Here is a 12828-nt window from a genome sequence, read left to right as displayed (position 1 = left end):
AAGAAACCTAAGAGTTTCTTAAAGAAATTAGAAACATCATTCTTCTGCAAACTGACTGGTTTGACTTTTAATTTTTATAACTATATCTCATATATTATGCTAAGTGGAGAATATGGCAAGGGGGGAGTGAAGGAAAGCTGAAACTGGCATTGCTTTTATCTTTGCAAGAGAAAATTCAATATTCTTAACGTATTGAGCTGTTTGAAGTTGGGGCAGGGAGTGTGAGCTGTCTTGCCCCCTGTTCATATGCCATGCCTGTGGACTCTTAAATGTGATGCTCTGTTGCACAGGTGTATTAAATTCCATATAAATTAAAACAGTGAAATCTCAGAAATAGAACCAGCTCTCTTTGGTAGCACCAGTAATGCTGGAAGATGTAATTAAAGTAATTAAGAAACTTAAACCACACAAGGGACCTTGAATCTCTTGAAAGGGTAGGTTGGGTTGGTTAAAATAATATTACCAAATATATATTTATATTTGTTTCAAACCCTATCTGTTTCAACAAATACTCTAAGGATATGGTCAAAAAAATGATTGTAAGCTTGAGTCATCACAGCAAGAGACCACCTGGTCTGCACCTAACTGTATTATATCAACTTTCTCAGAGAAGGGTAAATGGGTCTGCCATACCATGATGTGGCCCATATAGAGAATGTCATCAGTATGATATTCAGTGTAAAAGAGAAGATTTGGATGCAACTGAAATTAGATGAACCTGAGCAACACAGAATATCAGGCATCCCATTTTTGAATAACAACAAAACTTTTGTAATGATAACAAACCCATTTGCAAAAGCAGAATTAGAGATCTGGCAATCCTGGATATAAAAATCAGCACCACCTATACGGATTTCCTTTGCGTTGCACCCCTCCTTCGACACGTCTGATAGAAAACTGATGGATATGAAATGGAAAGAAAAATGCTTGTGCAGATTGATTCACTTTTATAAAAATGATGTTTTTCTCACGGCAAATCATGGAAAGAATTGAGGGTTGTAATGTGAATTGGCTATCAGGTGATATGTACTATCTCAAGTCCAACAGCTGAATCTCAAGCAATTAGACCTTTCACACAATTTGAAAAACTGATTCTGAATATCACTGAACACCCCCACCCAAAGAATAATATCGGTTTTATGCAAAATACTCACTGACCTAGCCATTGAACAATGCTTGACTATTAAGCAAAATTGGGGAAAGGACTTAGGCATGAAAATTGTTCCATATGTCATAGATATGTGCATAGCTGTCAACCTTCTCTTTTTTTGTGGGAAATTCCCTTATTCCAGCGCCATTTCCCGCTGCTTCCCGCTGCTATCCCGGATTGTTAGATATCCCATAGACTGTCCCCGGGACAGGTGAGGCTGCTGATCCCTTATTTTCGAGGCTGCTGATCCCTTATTTTCAAACCTGAAAGTTGACAACTATGAATATGTGAATTGGTGCAACCATTTTGGGAAACTGCATTGGCAGAAATAAGCAAAATTATAAACCAGGATGTACGTTGCAACCGTGTCTAGGTTTATTAATAATATTTAAATATACAGTGGTACCTCTGGTTACATACACTTCAGGTTACACACTCCGCTAACCTAGAAATATTACATACGCTTCAGGTTAAGAACTTTGCTTCAGGATAAGAACAGAAATCGTGCTCCGGCGGCACGGCAGCAGCAGGAGGCCCCATTAGCTAAAGTGGTGCTTCAGGTTAAGAACAATTTCAGGTTAAGTACAGACCTCCGGAACGAATTAAGTACTTAACCCGAGGTACCACTGTACTCAAATTATCACACGAGGAACTTGTCACTTTTTTCTGGTAGTGGCAAGATTGCCTATAGCATGAGACTAAAAAAGGAAGCTCGCCTATAGATCACACAGTGGAAGCAGAATGTATAAACTGCTTTATCTGAGAAGCTAAGAGAATACATGCCCTGAATCGATGCTTCGGATATGGATGGTTTTGTTGAAATACGGCACCTTTTTTTTAATAAAACATTCAACTGAGCTGCTCGGACGACTGGCGCCCACAAACTACGTGTATGGATTTATGGGAGAATTTGACACTATAATAGTCTTCTGCTCTGGGGGTGGGTGGGGAGAAACCAATTGTTTTGATAATATTTGTGTTTATATTCTTTTCTTGAAAATGAATAAAATGCTTTAAAAACCAAACGTGTTTACCGCCCCCCCTTGCTTTTCCCTTAAGGGGTGGGGTTTGAGTGCTCGCCCCTGCCCCCACCCCATGGAGGTGGGGAAAGAGGAGCGGGCCCCCTCTCCTCTCTTTGCGCCAAAGCCCAGACTAGCCTCTGCACCTTCTTGGGGCAACTGGAAAGTCGGCGGCATCAGCATTCGGCCACAACTGGCCATCATCCTTCTTGAGCTGCTGCTTCCTGGGGCGGGGGGGGGGGGTCCTGCAACCCTCGCACAAAGCCCCCCCCCCCCCGGCCCCGGAACTGGAGAAGAAGCTGACACCCAGGGTCGGCCTCCTTATCTGTGTCGTCCCCCCATCAGGCCTGCCGCCCCTCCCTGAGCGGTTGTGCCTGTTGCTGCCTGGGTGGGGTCCTCCTCCTGCCTGCTGCTGGGTGCAGATAGGGAAGGAGGCACTGCCCCCCCCCCTTGCCACGTGCCTTTCCCCATTGCTCTGGTCATCGTGATCTCGGGGGACTGGAGCCTGAGGCGCCCCCCTGCCTGCGCGGAGACCTCTCCTTGCGCCCTTCTCGGCGTGCGGATGTTTTTTGGGAGGCTGTCCTCCCCATCATTGAGTGGAAGCAAAGAACACCTAGGATGGGGGTGGTTTGAGCAGCCTCCCTTTCATGGGCGTAGCCGAGAGGGGGCAGAGAGGGGCAGCTCCCCTAAATCAATAGAAATCAACATAAATGCATAGCTAACGTAGGTTCTGCCCCCCTAACAAAAGGCCTACCACCCAACAAAAATCCCATGCCACCTTTACGGCAGTTCCTGCATTGCAGCGGGTTGGGCTTTATGACCTTTGGCGTGCCCTGCAATTCTGCGATTCTATGCTGTTCTTTCTCAGCACAGGGGTGTAGAGGGGAAAGCCGCAGGCTTGCCGGTCCTCCACTTCCCCGAGGTACGAAAAGGCTTGATGGTGAATAAACTCGTTTATTACCCAGTCTTCACCATCCGGTCCCGGGGCAATGTGACATTCCCTGCGGACAACCTCGAGGGGAGCGCCGTCGAGAGCTCTTCCGAAGTCCGTCCAGCCCCCCCCCCAGCCGCCCCCCAGAGAGAGGTGAGGGCGCAGCGCTGCAGTTGAAAGAGCCCAAAGCTTTATTAGGAAGGAGAAGACGGGGAGGGAGCCCGGGCGAGCCCGTCTTGCCCTGCCTAGCGGTGGCAGGAGGTCAGGACGTGGGCGACGCTGCCCAGGAATTTGTCCACGGAAAGGAGGAGCGCCGGGTCGAGGGAGCCGCGGCTGTGGGCCCCGACGGTCACCAGGATGCAGTGGTTAAGGCACTGTGGGAGAGAGAGGAGAGCGCCAGCGTTAGAGAGAGCGAGCAGGACCCTGGGCCGCCCGACGGGGAGGGCAGCGGGAGGCCGGGGCAGCCTCGGGGAGCGCGACTCACCTCGAAGCTGCTGGGCGACACCCGCAGCTCGAAGGCGTGCAGCTCGCTGAGATGGCCGAGGGCGCCGGGCAGGTCGTCCAGGTTCTCGACGGCGCAGCTGAGCGCGTCCACCACCTTCTTGCCCAGCGCCTTCAGCTGGGCCGAGTCCGGCGAGAGGTCGAGGTGGTGGAAGTAGGTCTTGGTGGTGGGGTGCGCCGCCATCAGCCTGCGGGAGCGGGTAGGACGAGGACAGGGTCATGCCAGCGGCCTCGCCGTCGGGGTTCCAGCCTCCACCCACGGACGGCAGACCTGGGGAGGGTGCCGGAGCTGGCGGGGAGGACTTACCTGTTGAGCACCTCGACGCCCACGGCTTCGGCGTGTCTGCTCACGGGGACCCAGATGGCCCGCACGCGCTGCTTGTCTTCCTCGGTCAGCCCCATCTTGGCAGTGGGGTATCCTGGGCGCCACGCGCGCAGGCAGGCAGCCTTTAATCGGCGCTGCGCAGGGGGCCTCCGACCCAGAGGTCCCGCCCTTCACAGCTGCGTCTGGGCGCCGCAAGGAGAGGCCTTGCTTGGGCACCCATAGCTGGCTGAAGGCCAGCAACGCGCAGAGGCCCGGTGGGGACGCGCCTTGGCGCCTGGCTCAGTTTCTTTCCCTGTTTTCGAGCGCGTAGAACTCAGCCCCCACCCTCCCACTCTTCACCCCCAAGTCGGTGAATTCGTTTATGGGTCATTTTTATACCTCCATTTCCAGCAGATTGCCGCTCGAGGCGGCTAAGGCTCAAAGGGAGATGCGTCAGACGGCCAAACCAAGTGGACCCACAGACCACCGTCGAGGCCACTTGGAGCACGCGGGCGCCTGCCGGGCAAATGGTGCCTGTTTCTCTCCAATGGGCTTTGGGCGCCTTCCCCGGAGGGTAGTCTCTTGCGGGGGCTCCTGGGTATGCCTCTGCCAAACACCCCGCCGCCCCCGTCAGCCTAGAAACTCTCCGGGTGACCCGGGCCAGTCACAGTCCACCCAATCCTCTTTGAAAGCCTTCCAAGTTGGTGGTCGTCACTGTCTCTTGTGGGAGAGAGTTCCATGTACTGCGTGAAGAAGGACTTCCTTTTCTGTGTCCTGAATCTTCCTGCATTCAGCTTCGTTTGGTGTCCACAAGTTCTAGATTAGTGTGATAACAGAGAGAGATAAACGATTCTCTATCCGTTTTCTTCATGCCATGCGTAATTTTATAGGCTTCTATCATGTCACCGCTCCCTCGTATTTCCTGTAAACAGGGGGTCCCCAGACCCCAGCGTAACCCACCTAGAGGGTCCGTGGAACAACTGTTCCGGACGTCCCGTTTTTGGGGGGTCGTGGTCCCCCGCAAGAGCACAGCACCCCAATACGATGCACGCTCCCGCCTCTGCCCCCCCCCCCGCTGCTTCCCTCCACTGATACCGTAAAGCTTCGCACCGCGCCAACCCGAGTTACCGCCGCCCCCCCCCCCCAGTCTCTTCCGCAGGTGCCTTCAGCCCGGCTCCCACGGCCAAGGACCTTGGATAACCCTTCCTTGGAGAAGGGGAGAAATGTCCTGCAAGGCCCCCCCCCCTTCTTTTAAATGCTGCGTTAGTTTAACCCAGGAATTCTGCTGCCACTCACCGTTCTGCATTCTCACCGACGTTTTTGCACCCACTGTGCCGCCCATAAGCATGCACGGAAGGAGTGTGCGTGTGGATAGGAATGTACGTGCCTGCAACCCAACCTGGACGCTTGTCATAACCGCTACTGTGTTGGTGAAGGGCGTGGGGGACGCAGTTGGTTTAAGTCCGCGGCAAAGGCCTCAACTTCCAGGAAAGTCTTGAGACCTCCACTCCTCAGCACGTGGTGACTCTCCATTTGAGCTCTTCCTTGCCCGCCTTGCTCCGTAGAATATTTCCGGGAAACCCCGCCCCCCCTTCCTTAAACCAGCTTTTTATTTCAAGTATAAAACTGGAATGATTAGAGGCTTCGTGTTTTGTTTTTGTTTTTTCCAATTTTTTTATTAATTTCCCAAATTTATAACAAACAAATAGAAAAAGAACATCAAACACAAACATACAAACAAAGAAACATTTATCTTAACTGTAATAATTCCACTTTTGTTAACCTTGTTAGGTGACTTCCTCAAATCCCTCTGGCTGAGTTTCCATATAAATCATTGTAGCAGTTTTCGAAAACTATTTTCACATAAAATTTACTTAGTCAAATTAGCATCTATCTTTCTTTTCATTTAAACTTTAAACATACTATTCTACAACATCACATATTTAAATCCTAGGCCTATCTTATATTTGCAAGTAATTTTATTTAAATTGAAATATACATTTATTAAGAAACCAGAAGCCTTTCTACTTGGAATAATAGGTTTGGAATTGCCCAAGAAATAAGTCAGATTGTTTTTGTATGCCACAACTGCAACCAGAATTTTATTGGCCAAAAATTGGAAATCACAAGAAGTACCAACAGTGGAGGAATGGCAGATGCTCTGGTCAGACCTCACCTGGAGTACTGTGTCCAGTTCTGGGCACCACAGTTCAAGAAGGACATTGACAAACTGGAACGTGTCCAGAGGAGGGCAACCAAAATGGTCAAAGGCCTGGAAACGATGCCTTATGAGGAACGGCTAAGGGAGCTGGGCATGTTCAGCCTGGAGAAGAGGAGGTTAAGGGGTGATATGATAGCCATGTTCAAATATATAAAAGGATGTCACATAGAGGAGGGAGAAAGGTTGTTTTCTGCTGCTCCAGAGAAGCGGACACGGAGCAATAGATCCAAACTACAAGAAAGAAGATTCCATCTAAACATTAGGAAGAACTTCCTGACAGTAAGAGCTGTTCGACAGTGGAATTTGCTGCCAAGGAGTGTGGTGGAGTCTCCTTCTTTGGAGGTCTTTAAGCAGAGGCTTGACAACCATATGTCAGGAGTGCTCTGATGGTGTTTCCTGCTTGGCAGGGGGTTGGACTCGATGGCCCTTGTGGTCTCTTCCATGATTCTATGATTCTATGATTCTATGATTCTATTATGATGATGGACTTTTGGGAGCTAGCCGACCTGACCGGAAGAGTCCGCGACCAGAAGGAGGAGAACTACCAAGAGGAATGGAAGAAATTTAAAGATTATTTAGCCAAATATGTTAGAGGCTTCGTGTTGGTTGCTGTGCTGCTGTTTGTGTTCCTTGAGACCCACCCGAATAAATCTGGTCCTAGTACTTTGCTGTGCCGGGTACCAAATATTGCACAACGAAGGACATCTGTTTAATACCCATCTTGCCAAACTTCCAACAAAGTGAGAGTGACCCCCCCCCCACACACACAAAGGGATGTCCCAGACAGTTGATAGGTATGCGTCAGGGACCGTCTGGGTGGGTGACGTGGACCACCAGTTGGGAACCCCTGGTCTGCAGTATTGCAACTGTGGTCGTCCCACAGGTTTGTGGAGTGACATTATGATGATATAGCCACAGTTTTATTTTCCAATGCCTTTCCTATGTTTACTCGGGAGTCCTCGGAGAGCTACCTCGCGGGGAGGCCAAGGACAAAATGTCCGCATTCAGCTGGACTGACTGCTACCCTTCTCTGCCGCCCCCGCCGCCGGCTGGTTGGCTGACTTGGTTTGGTTCGGGCCGGAGCCCCGCGGGGGCGGACGAGGACCTCATCCTGGCTTTCTGGAAGGCACCGTCCCTCCCCTTTCCTCGTGCGCCTCCGCCACGCGCGGTTCTAGGGAAAGAACAATGGCCGCAAAGGGGGTGTCGGGACTAGCAAAGGAGGCATGTCATCGCCAGGGAGAGCCCGACGTAGATACCCGGCAAGGCCTGTCTGGGGGAAGGCAGCGGGAATTGCGGGGAGGCTGTTCGTGCGCTCCCTCCCGCATCCTAGCACTAGCCGTAAGAAGCGATAACGCGGGGAGAAGCCGCAGGGCCAACGGGCGGAGGCCGAGGGCGAGGCCCCAGGCGGGGCGGGGCGCCCCCCATAAAAAGGCCGCGCGCGCTCCGACGGCACCCGGGACTTTGAGCTGCCAAGATGGTGTTGACCGACGACGACAAGAGCCACGTGAAGCACGTTTGGAGCGTGGTCCAGCCCCACGCCGGGGACATTGGCGCCGATGCCCTCACCAGGTAAGTCCGCCCCGTCGGGCAGGGACCCTCTCCCGGGGACGAGCCCGCGGGCTGGGCGGGAGCCGGACCCTCGTCTTCCTGCTCCTCTCCGCCTCCTCTTCCCGCAGGATGTTCGTGGCGCACCCCACCACTAAGACCTACTTCGCGCACTTCGACTTGAGCCCCGGCTCCGCCGATATCAAGGCGCACGGCAAGAAGGTCGCGGCGGCCATCGGCGAGGCCGTGGCGCACATCGGCAACATCGCCGGCGCCCTCGACAAGCTCAGCAGCCTGCACGCCCAGAAGATGCGCGTGGACCCCGTCAACTTCCCGGTGAGTCTCTCTCGCTCCCGGTCGGGGCTCCGGGGCGGGCGGGATCCCTGCTTCGCTCCGTCCGGGGCCCCGTCTAACGCTCCCCCTCCGCCTCTCCCGCAGCTGCTGAGCCACTGCTTCCTGGTGTCCATCGCCGCCCACCACCCGGGGCTCCTCAAGGCCAGCACCCTCGTCTCCATGGACAAGTTCCTGGGCCGCGTCGGCGTCGTGCTGACCAGCAAGTACCGCTAGGCCCCACGAAGCCCAGGCCCGCCGCAGAGGAGCCGCCTCGACGCCGCCCCGCGACGCCCAAACCCCACAATAAACCTGCTCTTGACTCTCCCTGATCTCTCGCGTCTTCTTGGGCTGACCTGGGGGCGGGCGGGAAGAAGGGAGAGGGGGACTCCGGGGGCCTGGACGGCTCTGGCGAGGGAGACCCCGTCCCGCGGGATAGTCCCTACCTTGGCGCTCCTTGAACCGAGTCGCCTGCTAGGTGGGGGCCCTGAAAGAGCCGCAGGCACGCGTGGCCTTTGCCCGACGGGGGCGCAGAGTCAGCCCCAGAAGGGCTCCGTCTCCTTGGGGGTCTTCCTTCCAGTTCCCTTCGGGGGACTTGTAGGGTGGGGCTCCCCAGGCCTTTGCGCCCCTGGCTGGACTGACTGGGATGAAGCAGACGAGCTATTCGGAAGGGCCGGTCTCGGCGTGGGGTTTTGCTCGCAGAAGGGCCCCCGCCCGGCTCCGTCCAGCCCGAAAGCCCCGCGAGCCACAGCTGCCAGCCCGTGTAGGCAATACGGCCCGGGTTGGATGCAATAGAAGGCAGCTTCCTAGGATCCTGCGCTCAAGGGCAGAGGCAGCCCCCTCCCCACAGCCAAGGCCGGGGGGGGGCAGTGCCAGGGGTCCCCTGCACACCCGCACTGAGAGAGCGCGGGAAGAGGCCCGCAAGCAGGAACCCTGCCTGGGAGGGGGCGACTCGGGCTCTGAAACCACCATGAGTTCCTGAGATCCCGAGAAACCACCAGAGCATTGGGGAAGGGCGCATGGCGGGGGGGGCGCCCTCTCTCCTTCCCCCACCCTATCTGCTCACAGCAGCCAGGAGAAGGAGCCGCGCCCAGGGCGGGTCGGGAGGTCAGAAGAGCAGATAAGCAGGCACACAGGGTGCTAACATCTACCCCAACTCCAGGAGGCCGGGGGGGGGGGTTAGGCCTCTGTTATCTCTACCTTGGCTGTGAGGCCCCCCCTCGCTCCATGTAGTGCGGCCTCCTACCTAAGGGAGCCGCGGCATTTTCCACGCATTTTCCACCAGAGGTAGCAGCGGACACGGGGAGGGGCGTTGAAAGAGTAGACACCTTCACGGAGGCTAAGAAGACTATCCAAAGCCGCTAGCAGCAGCAGCAGCTGTGTCCAGCCTCGGGTGTCATAGAACCATAAAGAGACCCCAAGGGTCATCTAGTCCAACCCCCTGGCATGCAGGTGTCCGGGGCAGGGCGCCTCTGAAGAGCAGTTGCTGCGGAGCCCCCCTGGGGAGGGCATCGCTCTGGCTTCCAGGTCCTGCAAGCGGATCCTTTTTCCCAGGAGAGGAATCTGGCTGTGGGAGCAGAGGCGGGACCCCTTCTTTAGCCGGGGGCCTCTTCCAAGGCTGCCCCGGCCAGACTCCTCTCTCTGGCAGGGCCTGGAGACCCATCGAGGGAGGTGTTTTGCGCGGGGGCGCCTATAGCATCCATTTTGCTCCAATCGGCCCAAACTTAGTAGTAATTGTGATTGCCGCGTTCCTTTATTTTGCAGAACTCCTCTAGCACCAAAAAGAAGCAATAAATATTGCCTCGTGAGGGTGCAAGCAAGCAGCAAAGGCTTGGGTTGAGGTGGGCGGTCGGGGGGGGGGCCGCAGAAGAGGAATGAGTCACCTTCCTGGCGTCAGCTGTGTGCCAATATTGTTGCAAAGGCCGGGGGCCTCTTCTTCTCTCTGCCGAGCGGGGGCAAGTGTCCCGGGGGGTCCAGGGCTTGCGCTCCTTTGGGGAAATGGTGCGAGGTGGAGACCGTCGCAGCTTTAAGATAAGCGGTCTATCCACTTATTCACACTTTCAGTCTGCATGGAGGGGGTCCAGATCTTGCAGCGCGGTCACCTCAAGCGGGGTTTTTTCCTCGCAGCAGCAGTGCAGCCGGCGAGTCCAAGGCACATCCCCTAAATGTGAGCCTCCTTTATTCGGCTGCATCCTCACGGCTAGTTCTTTCGAGTACTAATAATTAACACCCCCCCCCCGGTGTCACCTAACAAAGGAGTTCCCCTGACTTCATCAACACTTGTTGGCTGACTAGGATTAGAGGCTGATACACACAAGTAGGATATTTACATAGGCTTAATTAACTCTTCGCATGCTAATTGCTGATGCTCAGAAAGAAGGTACACACATTCCAATACACACGGATTTTGGTTAAATTCTCAAAGTCTGACACACAGTCTTCACACATGAACACTAATTAAAACACCTCAACCCCTTTGCATGATTTATTTGTTAAGAGGGAAACATATAAAGGAGAAAAGTGACCCGAGTCTGCCTGAGCACCTTTGGATATCATTATTGTTCTGGAAGGTTATTCTACCTAGTCCTAAAAGCGTCTCCAGATGAGCTGCAGGCGGGTGGCGATATGATTCCGCTGAAAAAGGCATCTGCTTTCTCACACAACGGGAGGGGGGGGGGAGAGAGAAGGATAATTAATGAATAAAATATACGCTCCTACGCATCTTAAATCCATCAACATTCTTCTTCGAGAGACAGCTGTAGAGGCGACGCGGGGCGTGTGATGCAGGGGCGGTGCAGGATCCGGCCTCCACGAAGCTGTGCCACTGTAATTGCTGCCACCATGGCAACAGCAGTGGGGGGGGGTGAAGCCCACGGAGTCTGGATCTGCTGCCCAAAGTGGTCACTTTGCCATCTGGGTTTTCTCCCAACCCTTCCCTGCCCTCAACCCGTTGCAAGCCCACCCCCCATCCCCGGGCAGGAGCCTGGCTGCCCAGCGCTGGTGGCAAAGGACTGCCCAACACGGAGAAGAGGAGGCCCATTGAGCTGGCAGGGGCCGCCTCGAAGCTTCTGCCTGCAGCGGTGAAACGAAGGGCGCTTAGCCAGGAATTTTGCCCGGAGCCTCCAGAGGGCGCCACTGAGGCTCTTAGCCCGTCAATCGGGCTTCTCCATCGCCCCCTCCTCTCTTTCCAGGCACCCGCCCCTGCAGCCCCCAAATGCCACCCCCAAGGAGACGCACGAGCCAGTGGCTCCCCTGCTGAGGGTTTTCTCAACGGCGCCTCAGTCGAACCTGCTCCCAGTTGCGCAGCAGCGCCCCCTCCGGCCTCCCTCCGGAGCATCGGCGTGGGGGGGTCTTGCTGCAAAGGAGTCACTCGGCTGTGGAAGGGAGAGGCAGGAGGTCGAGCTGCCTATGAGAGAGATGCCTCAGTTTCCCTTTTGCTGTGGCCCTGCCCCACGGGACCCCGGTTTTGTTTCAGGCCACCCCTGCTCGGTTCCATAAACTCCCCCCCAGCGCCCCATACCAAACCCTATAAAAAGCATGACTCAGAACGGCGGTTTGTACGACCTAATAAGGAAAATAGGACGCAATGAAATAATACACAATGAAATAAAATTCAAAACAGCAACAATTAATTGCACATTCATTTGAGACCCAATTAAAACAATGTAATTCATTCAATAAAATTGATTAACTTGATCCAGTGATACCAGCTTTAAAATTATGATGCTATAAGTTGCTATACATTATATCTCCTAATACTGTAAAAATGCATACTTTTTTTAAAAAGAACACTTGTTGTTAACAAGTAATATAATGTGGGCTGGATGAGGTAATTGTAAGGTGTATTTATTTGTAGCTGGAATCCAAAGACTGCTCCCGAATGGATTCTAATCATCCTGGGGGAAAGTGAGAAGGGGGGGCGGGCGTAGGGTTCTGTCGGGGCCCCTTGTTGTTCAGCATCTCTATAAATGATTTGGACGAAGGAATTGAGAGGGTGCAAATGTGCAGATGACACCAAACTGGGAGGGGTACCTAATGCTGCGGGAAGACCGACCTTCACAGACTGGAGAACTGGGCCCCGACGAACACAAATGAGTTTCCATAGGCAGTGGCGTAGCGTGGGTTGCCAGCACCGGGGGCAAGGCAAGTAATTTGCGCCCCCTAACCCGTGGATTTGCGCCCCCTAACCCTAACCCCCAGATGTTGCGCCCGGTGCGGCCGGCCCCCCTGCACCCCCCACGCTACGCCACTGTCCATAGGGACAAATGTCAGGTCCAGCACTTAGGCAGGAAGAACCAGCTGCACGAACAAAAGATGGGGGATACTAGCCGATTCTAGTGACCGGCATTCATAAGCATTGCTGTCTCCAGCCATGAAGGCAGAGCCCAGCCATACTGCTATTAGCCATCAATCGGCCTTTCCTCCTCCATGACTTGGTCCCACGCCATCCTCTTCTAAAGCCGCTCAAATTGCTGGCCACTCCTGCGGCAGTGAGTTCCCTAAGTGAACCGCGCGCCGCCCCGCGATTCCTAGCAGCCGCCTCCCGTGCGCCCCCTCCCGCCGCCGCCTCTCCGGCCTCTCTTCCCCGCGGAGCCCGCTCCTCCCCTCCCTTGCTGGCGATGGAGGGGCCGCCCCCGGCGCGGGAGAGGCGGCGCCAGGCCCTCCCTCCGGGGCGGCTCCCTCTCGCCGGGCGGGCCGGCCTCCCTGGCCCTGGCGGCGGCGGCGGCGGCGGCGTTGGCTGGCCAGTGGCGCGCCGGCTGAGCCCGAGGCGCGCGCCCCCTCCTAGCCATGGCAGGCCTCCTCCGCCGCCGGCGCCGCCTGCCTGGT

General features: G+C 54.9%; 2 protein-coding genes across 2 annotated transcripts; one reads left to right on the top strand and one right to left on the bottom strand.

The window, feature by feature from the left end:
* Positions 1 to 3268: 3268 nt before the first annotated feature.
* Positions 3269 to 4107, bottom strand: LOC308463198 (hemoglobin subunit alpha-like). The gene is made up of 3 exons (XM_080981394.1): positions 3909 to 4107; positions 3585 to 3789; positions 3269 to 3474 (listed from the first exon to the last, which is right to left on the bottom strand). Exons 1-3 carry the CDS (start codon positions 4001 to 4003, stop codon positions 3346 to 3348), a joined length of 429 nt encoding a protein of 142 aa, XP_080837520.1. The 5' UTR covers positions 4004 to 4107; the 3' UTR covers positions 3269 to 3345.
* A 3442-nt stretch (positions 4108 to 7549) lies between these two features.
* On the top strand, positions 7550 to 8328 carry LOC308463196 (hemoglobin subunit alpha-2-like). The gene is made up of 3 exons (XM_080981392.1): positions 7550 to 7695; positions 7803 to 8007; positions 8110 to 8328. Exons 1-3 carry the CDS (start codon positions 7601 to 7603, stop codon positions 8236 to 8238), a joined length of 429 nt encoding a protein of 142 aa, XP_080837518.1. The 5' UTR covers positions 7550 to 7600; the 3' UTR covers positions 8239 to 8328.
* Positions 8329 to 12828: the final 4500 nt, after the last annotated feature.

The sequence above is a fragment of the Podarcis pityusensis genome (assembly GCF_964106645.2).
Source record: "Podarcis pityusensis genome assembly, chromosome: 14".
Taxonomy (NCBI): domain Eukaryota; kingdom Metazoa; phylum Chordata; class Lepidosauria; order Squamata; family Lacertidae; genus Podarcis; species Podarcis pityusensis.
Note: the sequence above shows the minus strand (reverse complement) of the source record. Positions and strands in the feature narration are given on the sequence as shown.

What these genes read in the sequence shown, in the direction of transcription:
- LOC308463198 (XM_080981394.1), bottom strand. Translation starts at nt 4,003, where the DNA reads ATGGGGCTGACCGAGGAAGACAAGCAGCGCGTGCGGGCCATCTGGGTC. An exon ending in GGCGTCGAGGTGCTCAACAG is followed by an intron (nt 3,790 to 3,908) that starts GTAAGTCCTCCC and finishes CCGCTCCCGCAG; the next exon opens with GCTGATGGCGGCGCACCCCA. An exon ending in TGTCGCCCAGCAGCTTCGAG is followed by an intron (nt 3,475 to 3,584) that starts GTGAGTCGCGCT and finishes TCTCTCCCACAG; the next exon opens with TGCCTTAACCACTGCATCCT.
- LOC308463196 (XM_080981392.1), top strand. Translation starts at nt 7,601, where the DNA reads ATGGTGTTGACCGACGACGACAAGAGCCACGTGAAGCACGTTTGGAGC. An exon ending in GGCGCCGATGCCCTCACCAG is followed by an intron (nt 7,696 to 7,802) that starts GTAAGTCCGCCC and finishes CTCTTCCCGCAG; the next exon opens with GATGTTCGTGGCGCACCCCA. An exon ending in TGGACCCCGTCAACTTCCCG is followed by an intron (nt 8,008 to 8,109) that starts GTGAGTCTCTCT and finishes CCTCTCCCGCAG; the next exon opens with CTGCTGAGCCACTGCTTCCT.